The sequence below is a fragment of the Cebidichthys violaceus genome, unplaced genomic scaffold (assembly GCF_023349555.1).
Source record: "Cebidichthys violaceus isolate CVI_PGR_0920_01 unplaced genomic scaffold, fCebVio1.0.p SCAF_16, whole genome shotgun sequence".
NCBI lineage: Eukaryota > Metazoa > Chordata > Actinopteri > Perciformes > Stichaeidae > Cebidichthys > Cebidichthys violaceus.
The window spans coordinates 11,809,890-11,833,620 of record NW_027176329.1 but is presented as its reverse complement, the minus strand read 5'-3'; the positions used below and the strand labels follow the sequence as shown (position 1 = coordinate 11,833,620).

The 23,731-nt window shown below is 44.0% G+C and overlaps 1 protein-coding gene across 1 annotated transcript in view; it reads left to right on the top strand.

The window, feature by feature from the left end:
• Positions 1 to 23,731, top strand: part of ext1b (exostosin glycosyltransferase 1b) — a 115,729-nt gene that overhangs the window by 74,835 nt on the left and 17,163 nt on the right. The window contains exons 2-7 of the mRNA XM_068711286.1: positions 4,276 to 4,369; positions 8,390 to 8,497; positions 10,411 to 10,530; positions 15,596 to 15,728; positions 18,901 to 19,019; positions 23,166 to 23,261. Of these exons, the coding sequence (XP_068567387.1) occupies positions 4,276 to 4,369; positions 8,390 to 8,497; positions 10,411 to 10,530; positions 15,596 to 15,728; positions 18,901 to 19,019; positions 23,166 to 23,261 (670 nt within the window). The remainder of the gene's footprint in view (positions 1 to 4,275; positions 4,370 to 8,389; positions 8,498 to 10,410; positions 10,531 to 15,595; positions 15,729 to 18,900; positions 19,020 to 23,165; positions 23,262 to 23,731) is intronic.

The window sequence follows — 23,731 nt, the reverse complement described above, 5'->3', positions numbered from 1 at the left end:
AAGAACCTGAATACTTCAGATCACTTAGCCATAAGGGCCCTCTACTCTTTCACCCGCTTACCCACTTGGTTGTGCAGATGAAGCGCCCATCCCATGTGCTTAAGTTGCTGCAAGTGAAGGCACTTACTGGCAAGTTGCCACGGCAACCGTGTAGGATGTCACAGCCGGCGGAGAATCCGTTGTACATGCTGCCACGTGCGCTCAACTCTCACCCTTGCATGCATACTAAACAACGGGTGACACGCGCAGAGGTCACCTCCCACGCGCTTTATTGCACGGAGCCCCTCGTTATATGTCCGCTTCATATTTTTCTCCACGCTGACTTTGTTTTTCTGCCATTTAAGTTTAGCCATTCCAGCAGGCTGTCGCTTCACCTTTGTCGCACACTCGCTCTGTTTCTTTCTCACCCTGCTTTCATTGTGTTATCTGTCTCACACAAACACACAGGCGCGCACACCCATATATACAATGGAGACACACACACACACACACACACACACACATGCATGTAAGAAAAATATAGAAACCAAACACATGCAATCACAGCCCCGCAGGCTCTCGCAGCTCGGCTGTGGTTCCCCCGGCGCCAGCTCAAGGTCACAAGGACATAAAGGAGCTGTTGTTAGACGGAGCAAGAAAAAGGAGGAGAAGTGGAGGTAGAGAAGAAGAATTAAAAAGATAGCCAAAGCTAGTTTTGGCCCCCTGAAGCCAGTGTAATGTGCAAAAACAACAGGAGGTTGGCGCTGTAGGAGAGGAGCAGGGAGGAAGGGAGGTGAAGGTTGGTTCACAGGGCAGAGGACGTCCTCCTTTAGACCTCCTCCTGCGACCTCCTGCTCTCATCCAAATCTCAGTAACACTCCCTCATTAAAAGAAAATCCTCTCTTTAAATCTGAGTCGGGATAAGGATGCTCAGCAGGTGAATCATGTGGGAAGGTTGTACTGCCGCTTTTTCAGGAGACACCTTGCCAAAAAATGTGCATCCTGTGAACCGGTGTTCTGCTTTGAGAGGCTTGGTATAGATTTCCTGTATTTGTTATAAAAATATACAGAAAAAAAAGGTCAAATGGTCAAATAGAAAAATGGAAAAGATTTACGTTAAGCAAGCAGGCGACAAAAGATCTGACACACACACACAGAAGCGCTGTGGTTAGAGTAAACGTTTTTTGTTTTTGTTTTGTTTCCGGGCTGCTGCATGTTAAATCCACACATTGATATTCACTGCCATCAGATGGCGGCCTGTTTCGTGGGCTGTTGCACATGCGCACAAACACACACACACACACGCACACGCACGCACGCACACACACACACACACACACACACACACATATACACACTCACACACACACACACACACACACACAGAGACACCGTCCAGGCAGACAGCTGGTGGTGAGATATGGGCTAAGAAAGAGCCTTCGTCTCCATCGACAGGTGACGGAACGCCAATGTGAGGGCGTGCAGCTGTCACTTGTTCACGTGCGTTTATGTGTGTGTGTGTGTGTGTGTGTGTGTGTGTTTGCGCGTATGACTCTCGCGTTATGTGGCGCACAGAACGTTCTGCATGTAGGTGTGAATGAGGGTGGGATTTTTATCACCGGCTGTCAAGTATCCCCGCACTTCATTAGAGCTCTGCTGAAGAAGAGACGAGGCGGCATCTCGCCGTCAACATCAGCAATCACCATCACCACCGTGTGTGTGTGTGTGTGTGTGTGTGTGTGTGTGTGTGTGTGTGTGTGTGTGTGTGTGTGTGTGTGTGTGTGTGTGTGTGTGTGTGTGTGTGTGTGTGTGTGTGTGAACGAAGTGCTTTGCCTCCAACTTTGCCCCGTCAGCCCGGCCCATATTCACAGGCACACACACACACACAAGCACACACTGAAGGCAGCATCAGCATTCACTGTCACACTTCTGTACAAGCTAGCACATCCACGGCATCATCAATACAGCAGAGTGTGTGTGTGTGTGTGTGTGTGTGTGTGTGTGTGTGTGTGTGTGTGTGTGTGTGTGTGTGTGTGTGTGTGTGTGTGTGTGTGTGTGTGTTCTGTAACCTTCCCCTTGTATATTCTATGGCTAAATGAGAAATGATTTTCTGCCTCACCAGTCTCTTAACCCGAAACCTGGACAACCCTTAGGGCTCATTATTATTTTTCACTCAACAACTATTGCTGTGTCATTTAGTTTATTTTATTGTTGTTTAATATGTAGAATTATTAATACAAAAACATCTAATTATATTTTCAGAAAATGGCATTGGCTGCATAGACACTTAAATGTAGTTTTAAAATGTTCTCATTTATGCTTTCTCACGATCTGTCTCCCCTTTTCTTTTACAGCAAAACTTTTTTTTTCTGAGCCCGTTGTCGTAAGCAGACTTAGTTTACTCTAAGTTGTTGTGATGGGTGTCTTCTTGCAGGCGGATATCATAACTTTTGGTTGCATAGTAACATAAAATATGTGAGAAAAACAGCTCAAACAGATCTGCTCCCTTTTTTTATTTTTATTAGAGAAAACATGTAAAAAGTATAAAATAATTAGACCTCACAATACAGCAACACTGTGACGCCTGGTTCTGCACTGTTGGCTGCCATGTTAGCTTTAAAGGTGGCATTTATCTGCTCCGTGCGTCTGTATGAGAGAGATATGAGAGAGAATAATCCACACGGGGAGACGTTGTTGTATCCACGTTTTAGAAGAAAGCGGCATGCGGAGCGTGAAGGCGAGACGACATACAGACGGAAGGGGACGAGAGACGCAGAAATAATCAAGAGAACCCGTGAGATTGAGGCATTCGGTGACTTGCTAAAGGGTTCACGCAGCGGAGGGGAAAGGAAGCACTATGTTAACACATGGCATCATTGCTTGTATTTAGCAGTACGAGCAAACTGTCAAAACACGTCAAAAAGCAGCGTGCATGCAAACAGACCGATGCAGAGACACACACTGTCTCTCTATTTCTGTCTTTCTCTATCTCACACACACACACACACACACACACACACACACACACACACACACACACACACACAGAGCCAGCTGTGTGGTGGAAGCAGGTGTCACTCTCAGCTCATTACCCCTGGCAGGGTTGATCACCCTGTTTGGAGAGCAATAAGACACACCTCACTGGAGAGATAGAGGGATGAGGAGGAGGAGCTGGGAGAGGGAGGGAGGGAGGGAGGGAGGGAGGGAGCATCGACCTCCTGCTTTAGAAGATAGAGGGATTGAGAAAGGCAGTGAGTAAAGAAGAGGCGGTGTGCAAAGGGAGCGTATGGTTTGTGTGATAGGATGGGGGGGGTGGGAGTTCATGGATGGAGAGGCTGTTGCGTGAAAACGAAACGGAAGCAAAAGCCGGAGATTTATGTCAATTTGGATCATGTTGGTGTTAGTTTTGGCCATCGCTTCTATCCATAATAAACACGTTGCGCTCACAAAGTTAATTGCTGAGATGAGGGAGTTCCTCCTCATCATAAAAAAGAGAGAAAAAAGTCGGGCCGACATTGGATGAAATGAGACAGGTTGCAAACCCCAGCTTGTCCAAACATATTTGGAGGAGAAAGCGAAGGTGAAGGGTAACATTATCCCCCCCAAACTGTTCGTTGTAAACATCCAAAAGACCAAATTTCCGGTTCAAATTGGACCCGTCGTACTTGCTTGTGAGTGAGCGATTATAACAGGCATTCTGGGTACACTTGCTGTTGTTTTTTTACCTCCGAAATAAAGTAGTGTAGATAATCTGAAGGTCGTCTTTTCAAGCCCCATCCGGCTTCCTTGTACGACGATGAAAGAGTGGTTTCAAATCAATCAAAGCGAATACCACAGAAATAGGTGTTTTTGAAAATTGCTGAAAAATGTCATCGGGGTGTGTGTGTGTGTGTGTGTGTGTGTGTGTGTGTGTGTGTGTGTGTGTGTGTGTGTGTTTCCTCGATTTTCCTGTTTTGGTTTGTCATACATAAAAAGCAGAAAATGTCCCTGTGAAGGTGTGTAAGACAATGTGCATATTATGCACATACATGTCCACACGGGGTCGAGAATCTTCACAAGTCGCGTTTAGCATGGAATTTCCTTCAGCTGTGATATACTATCCAATTATATAGCTCATTACAACAAGTTACTGTGATGCATGCGCTGTACGTACTCCTGTAATTACACACATATTTTTCGGAGAGCGTTGCCGTAAATAACACGTTCTCGCCGGTGAACTCATCCACGTGTATGTGTGTGTGTGTGTGTGTGTGTGTGTGTGTGTGTGTGTGTGTGTGTGTGTGTGTGTATTCGCAGGTACGACTACAAAGAGATGCTCCACAACTCCACCTTCTGTTTGGTGCCCCGCGGCAGACGACTGGGCTCCTTTCGCTTCCTCGAGGCGCTGCAGGTAAACAAAGCAGCACATAAACCGACGCGCACCCCATTATGAGGAAGCACTGCACATGCTGTAGATCCATGCCCAGCAGCAACATAACCGAGGAGAACAAGGATCCCTTCCCACACTCAAAGCTCCCACTTAGCACTAGTTTTAATGGTGCGACTTCTCGCATTAAAGGATCACTAAATCATTACCGCCGTTATTCTCAGACTAATGGTGTAATTTACATAAACAAACGAGACCTTCACTGAGAGGATTAGTAACTTTGTCCTGCCTCCAAACTGTATTTTTTTTATGCAACAAGAGAAACTGTTAAATGGCTGCCTGATCTTGTGATAATTTAAAATATAAAACTGAAAGGTGCTCACAGGGCTTCTGGACAAATTTACATGTTTTCGAAAACTCCTGATTTTGATTGGAGCTTAACATTCATTTTGATCAAGTTTCAGATTTGGATCTAGTTTCTATGTAGTTTCCATGATGGGATGATGCTATTGGAGCAAAGTGAATCCAGTCAGGTTCAGCTTTGGTGATGAGTTTGCACAGTTGACCAGCAGCAAACCGTCTCGACAGTGCTGACCTTTGAGGGAACGGAGAGCCGGAAGAGTCCAAAAAGAAGGAAGCTAGCGTAGCCAACTAGCTGTTGAGCAGCATCCACATGTGTACAAACCACGACACAAAAGAGGAATAGTTAACAGTTATGAGACAGGGGACAATGCTAGACATGTGAACTTATCGTCCTGTTATCGTCCAAGAACGCAAGCTAGTAGAGCTTTTATCCCCCTCTCTTTAATAACTCTTTATTAAATTAAATTATTTACAATCTCTAGAAAAAAAATGCCAGGGGACAGTAATTGGCCCTTTAGTGGGAAAATGTAAAGACACTCAGGGAGCTGTTGTGACAGATGAACCCTATCATGTTCCCAGCTGGGTAGCGTGTTAGCACTTATTAGCGACAGTTAATGTGGTGCAAGTATTTGCAAAATATTTGATGTGACGCTCTTCGGGCTGCTTTCACACCTGTTGCTCAGTTCATTTGGTCCGGACCAAGAGAAAAACATGTTCTTTTGGTGTCACAAAGAGCTCACAAGGAAATAATTGAATTATTGATAATAAAAGAACGGGGCAGGGCAGATTTATCTTTAAAAATAATGCCAAAATCCCACAGTAGTTTATCATAAAATCCTGTTTTTCTTTCACACCACAACCGCACCGCAACGGAGTCCACTTGGGAGCGGACTTAGTTGCAGTTGCAGTGAACCAAATTTACAGCCGCAAAGATGGTAAAAGTATTTTTCCTCATTTTTTTTGTTCTGAAGCGCTCCAGTTTCAAAATACACTAAAAAACGTTGTGGCAGTGATGTAGGAACATCAAAATGGTTTACAAAGGTACGATGGTGAGATCTTTGCGCTTTTTGTTTGTCAAGGTTAAGTGCACATTAAGTTAAAATTGCTACATATAATGTACGGTAACGCCTCACCGTACTGAAAGACCATAACAACCCCGTGAGATAAATTTCTCCCATCTGGAGTCATTCTCCACTGGATCTGCATTTACCTCCACTTACCTCAAAACCTCTTGAAATCTACGCACTTCACTTTCTTCCTCTGTCCCCTCAGTTCACCCATTTCTATAACTGCACCGTGCTCTCCCGCATTACTACTGCGCTGTCCTTTACCTCTCCTTACCGTCCACAGAGTGCACCCACATAAGTGCGCTTATCTCACTATCGGCTGACGCACGCACGCACGCACACACACACACACACACACACACACACACACACACACACACACCAGCACTCTTCACTCAGGAGGGAAATGTGCCCTCTCCTCTCTCCTTTCCCCATTTGTCTGACTCTCTCCATCCATCGACTCGCACCATCTACAGGAAGATGGAGGGAGAGTATTTACGGGCTTTGGTCTTTGAATGAGAAAGCAATTGCTAACAGAGGTCAACTGCGTGAGTGTGTGTGTGTGTGTGTGTGTGTGTGTGTGTGTGTGTATGTGTGTGTGTGTGTGTGTGTGTGTCTGGAGGTTGTTTGTGTGTCTGTATACATATCTGTATGCAGGAGATTGTGTGTGTGTGTGTGTGTGTGTGTGTGTGTGTGTGTGTGTGTGTGTGTGTGTGTGTGTGTGTGTGTGTGTGTGTGTGTGTGTGTGTGTGTGTGTGTGGAGGAGACGGGCAGCAGAGCTCGAGGGCCAGCTCTGGTTTAGCTGACACCTTTATGACCCGGGAGTGACAGGGCCGTCATTACGTCAAACTCCCACCACACACACACACACACACACACACACACACACACACTCGCCAGCTGTTCCCTCTAACTCTCCTCTCATCCCTCCATCCCTCTGCCACTCCTTTGCCGAAGGCCACATTCAGCCTCACTGCCTCCCATCTTTTCATCTTTTTTTATTTATTTTTTTATTACATCTATTTATCCACTTTATTTTGCATTTTTTAATTGCCCTTTCTCCTCTCTTTTATCAGTCCTCCTGCTCGCCTCCTTTTGAGTGATTGACTTCCAGCACCTGAAGTTGCCTTTTTTGATATTGACGTTTCAACAGCTGCAGCTGTAAAAAAATAAATAAAAATGTTTTTTATTAAATGTTTAGGCTCATAAGTGATTTAAACATTTTCTTTAAAAATCAAATAAACTCAAAGAGAATCACAAACAGAACTATTAAGCGCATTCTTAAGAAATTCTTTTTGTGCATGTTTGAGTTCTTGTGGATCGCGAGTGTTACAGCGGAGTGAATAAATGTTTCCTGATTTATATAAATCCAGAGCGTTATGCTCTGTGTGATCTGTTCTCCAACAAACGGCTGTTGTTTTTCTTTCAGAACCATATCAGTCATCGTTATGCTGAATTCCTCGCTATCCGTGGCTGTATGCAGCCTGCTTATCTAGATTGTATGTTCAAGCTCATTTCTGTTTATCTGATCGCTGAGCTGCGTTGTGTTAAGCTCATGTTTGATCTCGCATTTTGTAACTGTGATCAAAGCTACATGTACTGTATGCATGTTTCGGTTACATTTGAGATCATATTTGTGCGCGTAGGCTGCATTGTTTTTCTAGATTAAAGCTGCATTCATTGTTTTCTTTATATATAAACAATGAGTCAAATGACATGTGTCATGTGATAGGGTTGGAAGTGATGAACCAACAGAGAATTTCAACAGACAGTCTTAACTGTACTCAGACTCATTCAGGCCAATCAAAAAGCCAGCCTTGTCTACTGAGCCTTTTAGCATCTTTAAGCTAATTCTTTGGGTTTTGAGGACTGAGACTTTCATGTTTTAATAATGCTCTCATTAATTATTTTTTTTCGGAAGCGGGCAGCTGACTTAGTGTTAATGTTCACTAACCCATTCGCAATATTAACTTTATACATTGATAGTGTGTCAGTGTTTACGGCCTGTTCTGCCCCCAGGTAGCCAAAAAAAAATCAATTGATACAGCTTTAAGTGCAAACTGCAATCTTGCCCTACTCATTTAATCTCGTGAAATTTTCCAACATTTTGAAATTTGTTAGGATACAATCCCAAAAAGTTCTGCAACATAATTAGGACTAAAAATTGTGGCGTAATCAGTGGTATGTTTATTTTCGGGAGCTTCTTTTCCCTTTTGGTTGTTAAAGTTCAGCACTTTGATAAGATTTCTACTGTGAAACAGCATCTAGTCTGCGGCTTCTACAAAGACAAGAAAGGGCCTTCTGCCGCGTGTGTCACTGACTTCCCTAATGGCTGCTACAGGCCTCACTAGTGATTTTATGTATGATAAATCCACATCACACCAAAGAAGCTTGCAAATCTAAGAAAATCCAATTTTTTTTCCCAAACGGGAGGTTTAGGCATTAACACAAAGGGTCACAGACAAACACAGACGGATCAATTATAATACAGTGCAGCTTTCATTATCCGGATCAATATGTAGCAAAGCAGGCATGATTTAGCCGTAGCTCTGATTGTGTTTGTAAAGGATTTTGTCCAAGCTTCCCTCTCTCTCTCTGTCTGTGTGTGTGTCAGGCTGCGTGTGTGCCGGTGATGCTGAGTAACGGTTGGGAGCTGCCTTTCTCCGAGATCATCGACTGGAACACAGCCGCAGTGATCGGCGACGAGAGGCTCCTGCTGCAGGTGACGGCTTCGAAGACAACACCCACACAAAAAAAGTGCCCGCTCTGCGTATCACCTGAAAACTGTACTAAACCGACAGAAGAACAAAACCCCCCTTTGTTTCCTGACTGTAGTTATCCTGAGTGCACACTCACCTTAAAGTTTCCCAAATCCTGTGTTTTGTTTTGTTTTGGAGTGGGGTTCTTGAATGCAAGCAGCATACCAAGTCCTCGAGTGCTTGAAAATGCCACTCAAAGACTCACATTGTTATGTGAGAGGGCAAATAAATAGAACGAGCGAATGGATTTGGATGGAATTGCTTGAACTTCATGGGGGAAAAGCAATTATATGCCCATTAAATCTTAATTTGAATGAAGTGTGTAATAATATTGTTTGACATTGAGTTTTATAACTCCGTGCAGCAGCAGTGTGCCTAAGTCATCCTGGGTATGTCTGTGGATTTATGTATTTTACAGCAGTACGATAACGTACAGGACATACATTAATGTTTGTTCTTCACTAAATGTGGGCTACATCTGCTGTACATTCAAAGCATTTGCTCTTTTTAAAACAGGAATAATGTTTGGAGAATACCGCATATATAGTATATTTACTTCAACAATAACAATTTTTACCAGTTTGCAGGATATGGCAGCATTAACTAAAGTGTGGATAAAATGTGTTTATTTGCCATTTATCCCCTCTTTACTATGACAAATAAACTAACATACGGATTAAACTACACAGCTCTTCAAATATAAGTATAAAAGCATTCACCAAAGGCTGCTGCAGCTTTTTAATAGCTGTTTTTCCCCTAATACTGTTTGATGACCGATAGCTGCTGTTATTGCTATTTTTTGTAAATTCCTCGTGTTTATTAAATGTAAGGCTCCTGCCAGTTAGCTTAGCTTAGTACAAAGACTGAAAACACGGGGGGAAACAGCCTGGCTCCCTCCAAAGTAAACAAAATCCGGCTTCTAGCACCTTTAAAGCTCCCTAATGAATACGTTATAGCTTGTTTGTTTTATACAGACATAAGCCAAAGTGTAAAAATGAAAAATTGCTGTTATACTGTCGATCAAAATGGCCCGTGTCTCAAATCTCAAGAGTTAAGCTAACGGCTGCCGGTGGCTTCAAATTGCCCGTACAGACATGAGAGAGGTATTCATCCTCTCATCTAACTCACAGCAAGTATTTACAAAAATGTCAAATTCTTCATTAAGCCACAAAATATGGGACTTAACACTTGACCTGAATTGACCTTTGTGCGACTCGACTTGCATGACTTGAGACTTGAAAGCAAAACATCTCAAGTTTTGCTTTGTTGACTTTGTAAACAGCAGTTTGCACGTACCTTAACATTTGCAACCACATCTTGTGGCCTTTCTCAGCGGATAGAGTTGCTCAGTTGTCATGGAGATAGTTTAGCTGTTGCCACGTAACTGAAATGTATAATTTAGGTGGTCCTACATGGGTGCGAGACAACAACTGAGAAACAAGATGTGGTTAAAGTCTTGAAAAACAACAGGTCCGTTTTTTCGTCTTTCTACCTTGTAAAACCCTGGAGACAAAACAAATAGGACAGCAACAGGCCTACAGTGGGTTAAAGGACTACAGTGCTACTACTTCAGTCACTTCAGTTAAACTGTTGAAAGCAAAATGGTCAGCATTCAAAGAACTGACTTGCAGTTTATTTGTTATAACTTGACTTGGACTTGCCCTCATGGACTTAATTTGAGACCACCTGAGACTTGGACTTAACCTAAATTACTTAGATATAGTTGCGGCTACAACTCCAGAAACCTGCAATATCTGCTATTTACACCTCAATGCGCTTTGTCTGTTGATAAGTATTACATGAGACCAATTTCAATCTTCCTGTCACCACAGATCAGCACTGAATGATGACTGGCTGCTGTTTTGTCATTTTGCAGATCCCGACCACGGTGCGCTCCATCCACCAGGACAAGATCCTGTCCCTCAGACAGCAGACTCAGTTCCTGTGGGAGGCCTACTTCTCCTCCGTGGAAAAGATAGTGCTGACCACACTGGAGGTGAGAATTTCGAGATGCTCCTGCGCTGCACACAGCCCTGCGCTGCACACAGCCCTGCGCCCTTTTGGCCTCTCTGCCTCCCTCTCTGCTTCTCCTCCATCATCAATCTTTCTCTCAAGAGGGCCACAGAGTCCCTGCAGTCGTTATTCTCAGGCTTCTCTTTGGTACAAGGCTTAAAGCAAAAATGAAGGGTGGATGTCTTCTATGGAGAGCAAGAAGGACATTTCCGTCATGGTATTGTTGATGAATCCAAAAGTCCTCATTAGTGGTAACAGCAGCAGTTGTATTTATAAGGGTGCCAGTGGTATTAGTAGTCAATGTTGAAGTAGTGGTTGTAGTTGAAGGAATGAACAGTATTTACAGTCGAATATACATCTTGCTAGCCAGTTTGGGGGATTCAAACCAGTGAGTGAAAATCCAGTTTTATGAGTTTTAAACTCTCACTTCCAGTCGGCTTGAAAATTGACCGTAAAACCTTTGTCCTGAGGCTGTGATCCGTTCCGGTGGATTCCAGTGGAGACGTACAGTTTTCAGGACCTTTTTATGAAGTCTCAAACTGCCCCTATAGCATGTTTCAAGTCACCTTAGTCATCGCTTTGACTCCTGTGTTAAAATCAGTCCAAAATAGGGCTGAAGTATGTATAAGTTCATACAATGCGTCGTCGGACTATTTCCAAAGGCGTAAAGTGTTTATAGCTGTTGCATTGGTCACACTCGAAGACAAGGCAATGCTTTCTGACCTCCGCAGACCCGGCCAGTCACTGCGTAAAGTGGTCAGGTTTATTGGGTTGTTAATTCTGAATGGTTACAAAATTGGAAAAAAGCAATTTCAATGTCAGAAAGGTGCGTAAGGGAAGCGGGGCTTTCAGAGCCTTTTAAGAGTCCGATACGCATGCTGAGCTGGAGGCAGGCTCCTCAGTGAGTCTGACTTTAAAGCATTCATGTTCTGAGAGGGTTTAAAAGATGGATTAATACTTTTGTCCCCACAACCATTTCGACCACGACTGCTGTTCTTAATGAAGGACAAAACTACAAAAAGTGTTTTTACACACAGGTAGACAGATTTCGGTGTCCAGTGTTCTAGTTTAGGAAAGATGTGACTCGAACCCCCCCATTCATCCATCCAATCCCAAATGTCACCCAAGTATCCCGTCAGGCATTTCATTTCCCTTTCTTATCGCGTTGCCAAATCTCACATCTGAATTCCACTTTCCCACACACACACACACACACACACACACACACACACACACACAAGCACCGGCGCGCTCGTGGCTTCGGTATCTGTCAGTTTTTTTGTTTTTTTTAAGCTAGCTCGGGTCCGTTAGTTATCTAGCCCCGTCACACTGTGCACTATCACACACGCCGAGTCAGAAACACATCTCCATATGTCGAGGTGTGTCAGCCCAGATACACATGGCGGCACCCAGGCATAACCTTGCTGACGCGCTGTCACTCCGTGCTAAAGAGCAAGGTGACACGGCGAAAGCTTGTGACTCAGTGTGTGTTGAATACAGCGAAGGGCTAAACGCTTAATCCTGACTGACTGTCCTGTAAAAAAACGACAAAAAACCAGGGGGAGGAGAGTGGAGGGAGAGAGACGGTGATGAGGAGAATGGGTGGCATATGTAAATGACGTTGCCGCGGCAGCCCCCGAGATAACGAGCGACATGGTTTATTCATCCTGTCGAGCCAGCACCTCCTCCTCCTCCTCCTCCTCCTCCTCCTCCTCCTCCTCACTGCAGATCTGTGATGATACACACAAACACACACACACTCCGATATCTTGACAGATTGAATCTCCTCACACGCACGTTCACAAACTCACTTGCTTTTTTTTATTGACTCCCCACATCCACTCTGTGTATGTGTGTGTATGTGTGTGTGTGTGTGTGTGTGTGTGTGTGTGTGTGTGTGTGTGTGTGTATATGTGTGTATATGTGTGTGTGTGTGTGCGCACGGAGTTGGCGAGCAAGCGGGAAACACAGGTTCAACCTATCATGCAGTGTTTCCTGTCAGGAAGCGGCCGTATTTCGACCAATCACAAGGTCAATATAGCCGAGGCCCTGTGCTGCCGGTACGCCTATTAAACTCACCTATTAAAGCCGAGCTCACAGTGTGCTCCCGGAGAAGCGGGATTTATCTATCATGCTCTAATTGGTTGATTGTGGCTGTTCGTAGGTGAGATTGAGTCGTCCATCATGTCCCGACTGAGGGCCGCCGACGGGGGAGGAGCCGCAGCCAAGCGAGCGAAATTGCCCCTCATAAGGCGCGAGGGCTCTGGGTTTTTAAGGTGGCAGGCAGTGTTTTTTTTAATCGAGAGGTTAACGGATTTCGAGTTAATCTCTTCGGCTGAGGCAAATGGTTATCGACTGCCCTCAGGGACAAAGCTAGGGAGAGTAAAACAAAAAAAAACAACTCAACCAGTGCTGATTTTTTTCATCACATACACCCCCCTGTGATGCATTTTGATGTGGCTTTGTCAATATTATTACTGTACGCTCCCTCCGGCTACGTTATTAACTTTTAACAATTGGAAAAGCCATCAGCTGCTCAGCCCACCCGACCCTCTTCACCTCTTGCATCCGTCCCTTTTTTGAGTTTGCCAAGCCGGCAGCCGGCGCCTCCCGATTCAAGCGCGGCCATAAAACACGATCGCAAACCTTTGTCTGTTTTACTGCGGCAATTTAGCATGGCTCAAGGGCACGGCGGCAATATCTCTTTCCTCTGTTTGCCCGTTCGGCCGAGGCCGTCGGCGGGCTGCAGCTTGTTTGAATGATCGCTCTATTTGGGCACGAAAAGGAATCGGGGCAGATGTGACTGACTGGTGCTTAAATACTGCCGCTGACTTTGTCTGCGTTTTCTTTTTCTCCGACGGCCTCTGTCTGTGCGACTGACCGGCACAAATGCCTTTTGGCTTGCTGATCTGTTCACCAAAAACAAGAAAAAAAGATGTCAGTTAGTTTGGTTTTGTCTGCGGATGAAATATTACACAATAACATAGATTTCTTTCAGCTCAGCTTTGTGCCACAGCGACTCACTCTCGACAGGATCAATAGCTGCTATTCAGGTGATACAAAGCAAACGTTTGGGAAGCTCAGTCAGCTTTCTAACTTTCATGTAACGCCCGCAGACTCTCTCTCACAACAGTTTTCCACCTGCTCTAATGCACCGGCTGGGTTTTGAATAGTACAATGAAAGTGTCGAAATGGGGGTTATTGGAACATTAGCCGTGTTGATATTCGTTCACATTTATGACTATCTTGGTGTTCGAGTGTGAAAACTCAATTTGCAGTGTGAAATGTGTTTTCTTTTTGGGTGTGATTACAAGGCCCATTGATCAAATCCTTAATATTTATGCTCCTTTATCAACACGAGTAGCTCAGATTGTCACGAGTCCTCTGAGATCAGACTGAAATGTTATTTGTTCAAAGGTGGCTTTTTGTGTTCGTTTTAACGAGCTGAATTGAAAAGAAAGCCTGGAGAACGGGAGCCTGGCCGGAAGAATCCGGAGACCCTGCTGTAATTAAAATGACACGAGTTTGATCCCGGCAACAGACAGCGTTGTCCCTTTTTCTTTCTTTGTGGCTGTCGAAGCAACACGGATCGTCATCCGCAGCTTGTCAGCATCGGTTTAATCTGTAACGCGGTTAATGAATACCGTGGATGTCTTATGCGTCCTCTTATGTCCCTCTGTGATTCAGCACAATATGCAGCATTTGGTACTTTTATTAAAGCTTCGAAATGAAAAACAAGCAAAAAAGATGCCATTGGTTGCATTATGAAACTTGTACAATCCAGTGTTTTGGGGAATTAAAGTCAGGATATTTTAGCCTCTACTGCTTTGATTTTGTCCATTCAGTTGTTATGTGTCTCTTGCAAGTACCCCCAAACTTAGTTAAACCAGGTCTAGTTTATTTATGTGGTCTAAAATCACAAGTTTGTCTCAAACAGGATCGTGGGCCTGTGGTTTCTTTCCTCCATCTCAATGTTTCTAAAAACAACGGACATGATTATTGACTTCAAGAAGTCACCAACAAGCCCACTGCCAACTGTTGTTGAAGGTGTCGACATTGATCGAGTGGGTAACTACAAATATTTGGGTTTTGATGACAAACTGTGCTTTGAATTCCATGTTGATGCAAACTCTAAAAAAGTCCAGCCAAGATTTTCTTTTCTTTTTTCTGAGAACTCTTTAAACATTCAAGATGATGACTCTCTTTTACAGAAGTGTCATTGAATCTGTTTTAGACTTTTGTTTAGTTCCTTAGTTTGGTAATCAACATCTGTCCAACAGGAATATACTTGGAGGTCTTTTTTAAAATGACCAGTAAGATGTCAGGCTATGCTCCTGGACGTTTATAACAGGCAGGTCCTTTGAAGGCTCAGACTGCTAGGACGTCGTTTCAGGGAACAGGACTAAAAGAGTCCACGTCTCATTCTTCCCAAGTGCTGCTAACATGCTCTATAGCATATAGCACTCTTTGCACTTCCCTTGCATATTTACACATGTGCAATATTGCATGTGTGTACTTGTTACACATGTTCATTTCTTGCTCTAGCTCTGTTTTTAGTTGTCATTGATTTTGTCTTTTTGTGTTTTCATGTGAACCCTGGCTGCAAAGCAAATTTCCTCTAGTGGGACAATAAAGATTACCTAACTAAAATGTTACAACATAAGACCAACTCTACCCTTAGACCCTTGGTCCAGGAAAGGAAAATCAAAGAAAACCTTGTCACAGAAAAAAAAAGGAGAAAATTCAACAGAAGCTGCATTTCTTTTAAAGGACGGACAGGAATAGGCCTTATGTACAGAAGTAGCAGCAGCAGTAGAATTACAAAGGAACCAAGAAGGTTGCATGAGTTCATGTTCATATTTCCCATAACTAGTTGTCCATTTTGTCCAATCGTCCTATTTTAGCAAACATAAAATCATTCTCAGTCAACACGTTCATCTGAAAGGAAAAAAAAAACTGCATTTTTATTTGAAAAAACAGCTGAAAGCGGCCCTGATAGGGAGTGTATTTGTAGTCTAATGTGTGCTCCTTGCTGTTTCCACGTGCAGATCATCCAGGACCGCGTGTTGGAGCACGGCTCCAGGAGCAGCCTGATGTGGAACAGTCACCCTGGGGGGCTCTTCGCCCTGCCGCAGTACTCTGGATACCTGGGAGACTTCCCCTTCTACTACGCTACACTGGGTCAGTAACACACACACATAAAACACAGGAGCAGAGCAAAGTGGTGTTACGCAACGCTTCCACACACCTGTGTGGCAATGAACTGATCCGTAACGGTTGGTGGGAAAAGTCCAAGTCCGAAAGACTTTAAGTAGATTTTGGTGAAGTTGTGGATTTGGTCTGAAATATGGCACCCCCTGATCTACTGCCCTCCTCCAGCGCGTGGCAGCCAGCGGAGTGGAGGAACAGGCCTTTGACGGATGTTTATATTAGTCGTGCTGACACACCAGCCCGTCCATCATTGGGTTTTGAGTCAGCATTGCTACTGGTGCTGCCGCTGTGGCGAGACCAATTCCTCCCGCTACGGTTCAGCAGCACGCCCCCCCCCCCCCCCCGCCACTTATCTATGACCCAGGAGCCTCTCCATCCCTCACTCCTTCACTCCATCATCATCCAGTGCCGCCGCAACACACACACACACACACACACACACGCGTGCGCGCAGACGGCCATTGCACGAATGTGCAAAATCCGGTTGATGGAGCACCCGGAGAGGAGAGCGGATATCAAAATGGATGGGCTCGGTGACAGGCGTGGATTACAGCGCCGGCAAGTTTATTTGTTTGTCAAAGAGGACGCAATTAAACACGGATGGGTTTTTAGGAGACAAGCTGGCTCGTCGCTGATGGGTAATTGAGTAAAATCAAAGCTGCAGAGTTTGTTTCCAACTGACACGTCTTCTTGTTCTCTAAGAGCCGATAACAAGACACTCAAACTCATCAGGCACGCTAACACTCGGGGATGCAAAGCGCGAGCAGGGTTTGTTTTTACTGCTTCGGTTAAATGGACTTTTCCTTTAGAATACTGAAAGACAAAATGTATACTTGAGAATAATACAAATCACATAGCAGTATATATTTGACGGCTCATTTTGTTACATTAAAAACTTCCCCCATAAAGGCTGGGCTAAGTGAAGATATCACACAGTTGAACAATAAAACTTTAGAATGAATATGTGTAAATATGTTATACATGTAAATAACTATACAGTGGAAACCTCTTTTAATGATCATGTCTGTCCAGGTCAAATTGATCAGCATCAGCGGATGATTATTATACCAATATATAGACTTTTTTTTTTTAATTTCTCAGCTTTGCTGATTACTGAATTTTATTGATTGTTTCAAAATGCAGCAGCTGTTTCAAACGTGCCCTGAGGAACACCCAAGTTTCGCTGCTGCATCTCGTTGGCTTGTTTTTGGCAGCTTGTCACTCTCTTTAAGGAGACAACTTTCTTTTCCGCTTACGGATTTCAGTGTGGATGCGGCACCAGCCTCAGCTTGCCAGCCGGAAGCAAACAGGTTAACGTGAAGCAAAGAATCATGTAAACTAAAAAACTTAAAGTCACCGTAATTTTCCTTATGTTGCCATGTCTAAAAAGACCCCAAATGTCTCAAGCGGACTCCTTGATTACTATAAGCTAATTATTTAAACAGCATTTGCATTGGAATGATTCTGTTCCAGCCTTTCTGAGCCATACAAGCAGTTGATCAACCGTGATCACTATAAGTGGTTTCCACTGCAGTAAATCCAAGACAACAATTAACATATTGGTAATTAAAACTATAGAACTGTATATTGAAACATAAAAGAAAACTAAATGTATAGTAAACATTGATACACTCTTCTTGGCCACAAGTATGTGGACATCAGGACATGTTGGGGTCGGCCACTGTTGCTGTTGGGTGATGAGGCCTGGCTAGTGTCCCAGGTGTTGGACAGCATTGAGGTCTGGGCTCTATGCAGGCCGGTCAATGTCTTCTAAAACTGGGAAGACAACTGTCATGTTGAACCATCAAAGGGCTTTCCCCTGTCTGTTGCCGTAAAGGTGGAAGCAGACTGTTGTCTCGAACAGAAAATCTGAGGGTGTGTTATGATTAATGAGATTTTATTTTACGATGTTGGATAGTTTGTCAATTATTGAAATGGGACAATGCAAGACATTTAAGGGGGAATTCACTTTTTGTGTGTTCACTGCCTTCAATTCATAGACATAACTAATAATAGCTTGTGATGATGGTAAAGGATTATGGTAAGTGGTCAAATAGGTTGGAAATCACTGGTCTAAAATGTCAGTTGTGTTTTAGCATTACGATTTTCCTCATTTGGAACTAAACCATGGCCAACAACACATATATACAATTACAAAAAAGTATGTAAAACAGGCATGTCAACATACTTTTGTCCAGTGGCGAGTATTAAATGGCCTCCTGAATCGATCCCAAACCAGCCTTTTGTGTTGCTTTGAATACGTCACCTGTGAGATGTGTAATGTGCTGATACAGGTTGTGATAAAAAGCCTCTGAGAATCCTGTGCCGAGGACAGAAAACAGCATGAACATCCAAAATTTAAAATAAGCTGCACAACGGTAATTTGTCTCCAGGTTTTGTTCAATGTTTCATGGAAGTCTGTTTATGAGCTTGTTACAAATTCACATCTCAGGGGTTTGAAAACTCTGCGCACTCATAACTTTTTCCATTATGAATCACAGGGATAGTTTACTGAGTTTTAAGACGGCGTATATTCCTCATCATAAAAAAGTTGCTCAGTGGCAGAAAGGAGACTCCTCTAATGCCGTCTCCTCTGCGCCCCGCTTTGTTGATTTGGGTTAGATTAGATTTAAATTAGGAAAAGTTGAACGTCCTCTATGATCCGTCTTGCTCAATATCTTACTTCCTGCTCATTTTCAGCCCTGATTACTCTCCTCTAACATCAAGTCAGGCTGAATTTAAAGTCACATCAGCACTTAGTTGTCTGCTCATTGGGCTCCAGACACAGCTGAAGAGTTTCCGGAATGAAATATTCAGCGATCAAGGAGATTTGGCGTTTTCAAAACACATTAACGTTGTTGAATATTTTAAGACTGGCTTGAAAACGCACATCCCTTACAATTATATCATCTCCATTTTTGTGAACTGCTGACAGACTCTTTTTAAGTGAGATCTTTAACTGAAAATAGATATGTAGTGTTTGTAAATGAGAGCCTTCAGTTCTCAGTCGGGTTTATTCTCTTCAAAGACCTTAAAATGACACCGATGGCTGACAGTCTGCTCGCCGTCTTCCGGCCAGGCGTTGTTTTCTATGTTTTGTGAAACTGCATTTAAGAGTGACCGTCTTTCTGTTGTGTTTCAGGTATCAAACCCTACCCCAAGTTCACAGCGGTCATCCACGCCGTCTCGCCTCTGGTGTCCCAGTCCCAGCCCATACTCAAGCTCCTGGTAGCCGTGGCCAAGTCCCAGTACTGTGCACAGGTAATGGACTTGTGTGTGTGTGTGTGTGTGTGTGTGTGTGTGTGTGTGTGTGTGTGTGTGTTCACTGCAGAATCTTCCATTGACCTCCACCTTGTGACTCCCCAAATTGTGCGCATTAAGGGGTTCGTATTTGCGATTGCATTTTCCAACCAGAGCAACACCGGCATTAATTTTCCATCACTGTGTGTGTGCGTGTGTGTCTGTGTGCATGTGTGTGTGTTAACTCGGGTGGATTGAATTAGAGCAGCAATTTGTAGCAGTGCTACATCTGTCTCCATGGCAGCAAAACCCCCTTCAGCACAGCTGGAGACGGCATGTATTGATTCCCCTGCTTGCTCCTTACCAGCACGGGAAATGAAATGGAATTTGCTCCCCGATGGCTGTTTTTTTGTGTGGGTGTGTACGTGTGTACGTGTGTGTGTGTGTGTGTGTGTGTGTGTGTGTGTGTGTGTGTGTGTGTGTGTCTTTGTTTGTTTGTTTGCCCAGCAGAGTGCATGAGTAAGCGGGTTTGTATTCTGTGTAGGCGGTACGAGTTTCCGTGCGAGTGCCGTGCGTGTCTGTGTTTGTGTGTTGCACAGGAGGGTGAGTTATGTGTTCGGGTGTGATTGTTTGGGCAGCGGAGTATACAATATGAATGTGTGTTTGCATAGACAGGATGCTTGTACATGTGTGTATTTGTGTACATGCCGTCCGTGTTAGCGGCTACCAGGTCGACTCTCTTCATGTCCCTGCGTGTGCGGCTGGTTAATATTTGAAATGTTTTCAATGAGTGGCCTGTCATAACAGGATGTTTTTTTTGTATCTCGGTGCTCTCGACCACTCGTTAAATCTCTGGTGAATCCCAGAAGTCAGTGGGTGCTCACAAGATTAGAACAAGTCGTTAAAATAGGAGGATTTTGTTATCTTCCTGCATGAGGCCCATTGTGTTGCAAAACCTCCTCATGAGTACTCCTCATCCCAATTAAACTGACTTGTAATTGATGGAGTGCCCCTTTAAATGTTGACCGAACACAAGCAGTCTTGCAAGAATGTTGCTTCAATAAAGTGGCGCGTAGAATTGAACAAAGTCATTGATCTCAACAGTTTATTCTTGACAACAACTGGTCAAAAGCTCCAGAGCAGGCGAATCAGGAGAGCTTGGGTGCAGATTGTTTTATTCATGGCTGTTTTAAAGTCAAGAATGAACTTTGCGATCCTTTCATGAAAACCGGAGCATCTGCTGAAGTACCAAACGTCCAGTCATCAGCACGCTTTCAGCCAACCGTTCTCAGAGACCTTCTCTCACAACAGCAGGTGGACTGAGCAAACCCTGCCTTCGTCTTCATTTTTATGGTGGCCGCTTCTGTGTTTGCGCTCTTCGGGCCGTGCACTCTTGAGTGGAGAGCCGGGTATACGGTCGGGGGGGGGGGACACAGTCGGGGGGGGTCGGCCGACAGAAAAGAGGACAGGGAGAGCGGTTGCTGAGGAGAGGGATATAAATAAATGAATGGAGGAGAGAGAATGAAAGGACTCGGAGGGTGGAGGAGGCTAAATTGGATGCAAGAAAGCTTTTGAGGCGCATTCTGGCACAGCGGGCCTCCTGCTGCGTGCACGTGCATTTTTCGAGGGAAGAGTTTCTTCCAACCGTGCCACACAGACACACTGTCTTCACCTCCAGTCATGCACACACACATGATGCAGGCACACATACGCGCCATCGGCACCCTGAGAGGGCTGGTGGGCTTACAGAGACACCATCTGTCTTTCTAATCAAGGAACAGAGCCCCTGTAAGAGCAGAATCACACGTTCTTCTGCTGTGTGTGTGTGTGTGTGTGTGTGTGTGTGTGTGTGTGTGCGTGTGCGTGTGTGTGTGTGTGTGTGTGCGTGTGCGTGTGTGTGTGTGTGTGTGTGCGTGCGTGCGTGTATGTGTGTGTGTGTGTGTGTGTGTGTGTGTGTGTGTGTGCGTGCGCTCGTGTGCAGAGATCCAGGCTGTATACTTTCTCCCTGATATAGCCTCATGAACGATGCCTGTTTGGCTTTTTTTTTTTTTTAATCTATACTGGCTTGTCATGACGAGCTCATTTGTGCCCATTCGTCAAACAGCTGGGTGTCGTCTTTCTTTTTAGAAACCGGCGTGGTATTTCCACACAGCTGCTGTGTAGAAGGCGAACACCTCAACACAGACATCCAAATGGCTCCCAGCTCATAATTTGGCAGGTCCAGTCAGGGGTGCAGAGTCCCCAGGGGGGGAACGGCTGCTGGGCGTCACACGGTTAATGTCAGAATCATGTGAAACTTTATTGATCCCTGCAGGGAAAATTCTTGCAGTTCGTCTCCGTCTGGGACGTCTGAGCACAGTGTCGGCTACAGCTCTGCACAGTGGAACTGGGATGGATTAATTCACTGACTTGTTCAAGGACCTTTTAGCAGGGCAGATGTTAGCTGACGCACAGCAACTGAACACTCCAGTATGGGATACCGATGATGAGTTCCTATCACATTCCTTATCGCTAATTGGGTATTCATTGCCCGCAGGTTCAGGCAAACCAGTTCCTTGGGATATGTTGATATTAGCTGTGTTGTTATATTGTATCAAGCTCAATTTCATGGATAGATGTCTGTACCAGTATAGCTTAGAATAAACCACAGTAAGTACACTCTTTTTGAGTGTCAAGTATGTTTTTCATGAAAAAAAAGAAGTCCGCTGAAAATTGCCAGAGTGCATACTTAAATTGCTCAAATTTGGAATGTGGTTTTGAGCAGCATGACCTTCCCACAAAGCTGTGTGCACAACAGAGATGGGGAAACTGGAAGTGAACGCACACGGCAGATGGTGGTGCTCCAGCTCCAGGCAAAGCTCAGAAAACAGCAAACTAATAAATCTTTGGAAATACATTTTTCACCAGCTATTTGTAATGTTTTTTTGAAGTTGAAAATGGGTTGGGGGCGGTGTTGTGAAGTTTCCATTTGATTTACAATCCATCTTCATATTCTTCAGATAGATTTCTGTTGGTTTGAGCTGCATAGCGACTCTACAAATAGTGAACTGCCCACATTAATGTACACTTTAGTACATTAAGTATGTAAGTATTATATTACATTAAACTGGGACAAACTGATTATGTATTATGCTGAACCACAGGTAATGTAATTGAAAATTGTTAAGGGAGGGTTCACACAACCCTTTATTGCCCGCTCTAGAACTACACACTGGTTTACATTAATAACAGAGGCAACATTCATAGTAATTTTTCGTCTTTAGATTCGGAAGATAGACAAAAGTCTGAAGCTAAAGCTACATGTCAGCATCCTCACCAAGTAATGTTCCATGTAGATAGATAGATAGATAGATAGATAGATAGATAGATAGATAGATAGATAGATAGATAGATAGATAGTTACTTTATTAATCCAGCAAGGGCACATTTTTCCGCTACAGCAGCATTTCTAGATACTAAATAAATAAATAAAGACAGAATTCTTCTTGCATTGCAGTGAAGAGCTAGTTAAACTAGTTACACAAGGAAAAACGTCTGTTATTTCTATCTAACATAACCGTTTTTGTTGCGTAGTTAAACATTGTTGACATTACAATTACTTAGCTGTGATTGGACAATCAGAGTTTGGGGGAGGGGTTGAGCAAGCGGTCATTTTGTGTCACCACAATTAAAGATGCATGAGAACAGGCTGAGACATAGTAAAGCAAAGTTGTGCGTGTAAGGTCAGACTGGAGTCGTGTCGCATGTGAATCTGTGTTCCTCATCAGACATTTATGAGGTCCGCACGTCAATGTCAGCTGACCTGCGTGTCCAAGTCACATCAAACACGAGTCCCTCATGTAAAAACATAATCTGGTTGGAGTCGGAGCGTGAGATCGGACGGGCAGGAAAATGTGTTCAGCGACATGTCACAGTTGGAAATGAATACTGACAATGTGACGGGCCGAACTGTACGGACCGTTCTGGAGCCATAATTGGAAACATTTCATTCCTTCAGCTGCCCTTCTGGCTCTTAAACCCTCAATCATTCTGTGATGAGGTGACATTTACTGGCCGGTTAGGTCACGTAAATGTCACACGTTCAACCAGCTGAGGAGTTGTTTTGTTTGGAGGAAATCAAATTAGTTGTTTGTTTGCGGGTGCTAATATCTTGCGTCTCTGTTTTAGATCATCGTCCTGTGGAACTGTGACAAGCCTCTCCCGGCAAAGCACCGCTGGCCTGCCACCTCAGTGCCCGTCATCGTCATCGAGGGAGAGAATAAGGTGAGCCTGAGCACACTTTCTCCCAGTTTCCCCAAAGATTTGATCACTGTCGCTTCTAATTACGCAGCTCATCTTATACACATTCTCTCACCGTGAAGCTACTGTACTTGGGCACATTTCATTAAGTGTCTGGGAGTTAATGAGTTTTGATTTGTGCTGCTCTGATTCCATCAAAGGACAGTTTGTGTGGTTTCAGTTAAAGCTCAGTAATAGGAATTATATGGTTTGGAGGAAAAATAAGCATGGTAAATGCATATTGATAAAAGATAAGGAGGCAATAATGGAAAAGTGCATGTGCGTAGTTGCAGTGTGTGTTTTAATAAAAGTATTGCTGTTTATTCTTTAGTTTAATCATAACTAGATATCAAGAAAGTGACAAAATGTCTCGAGAGAAATAAGTTACAGCTGAGTTGCAATATCTATCTATAAAGCAATGGAATCTCTGTGTCCATTTTTTTAAATTTGGTGCA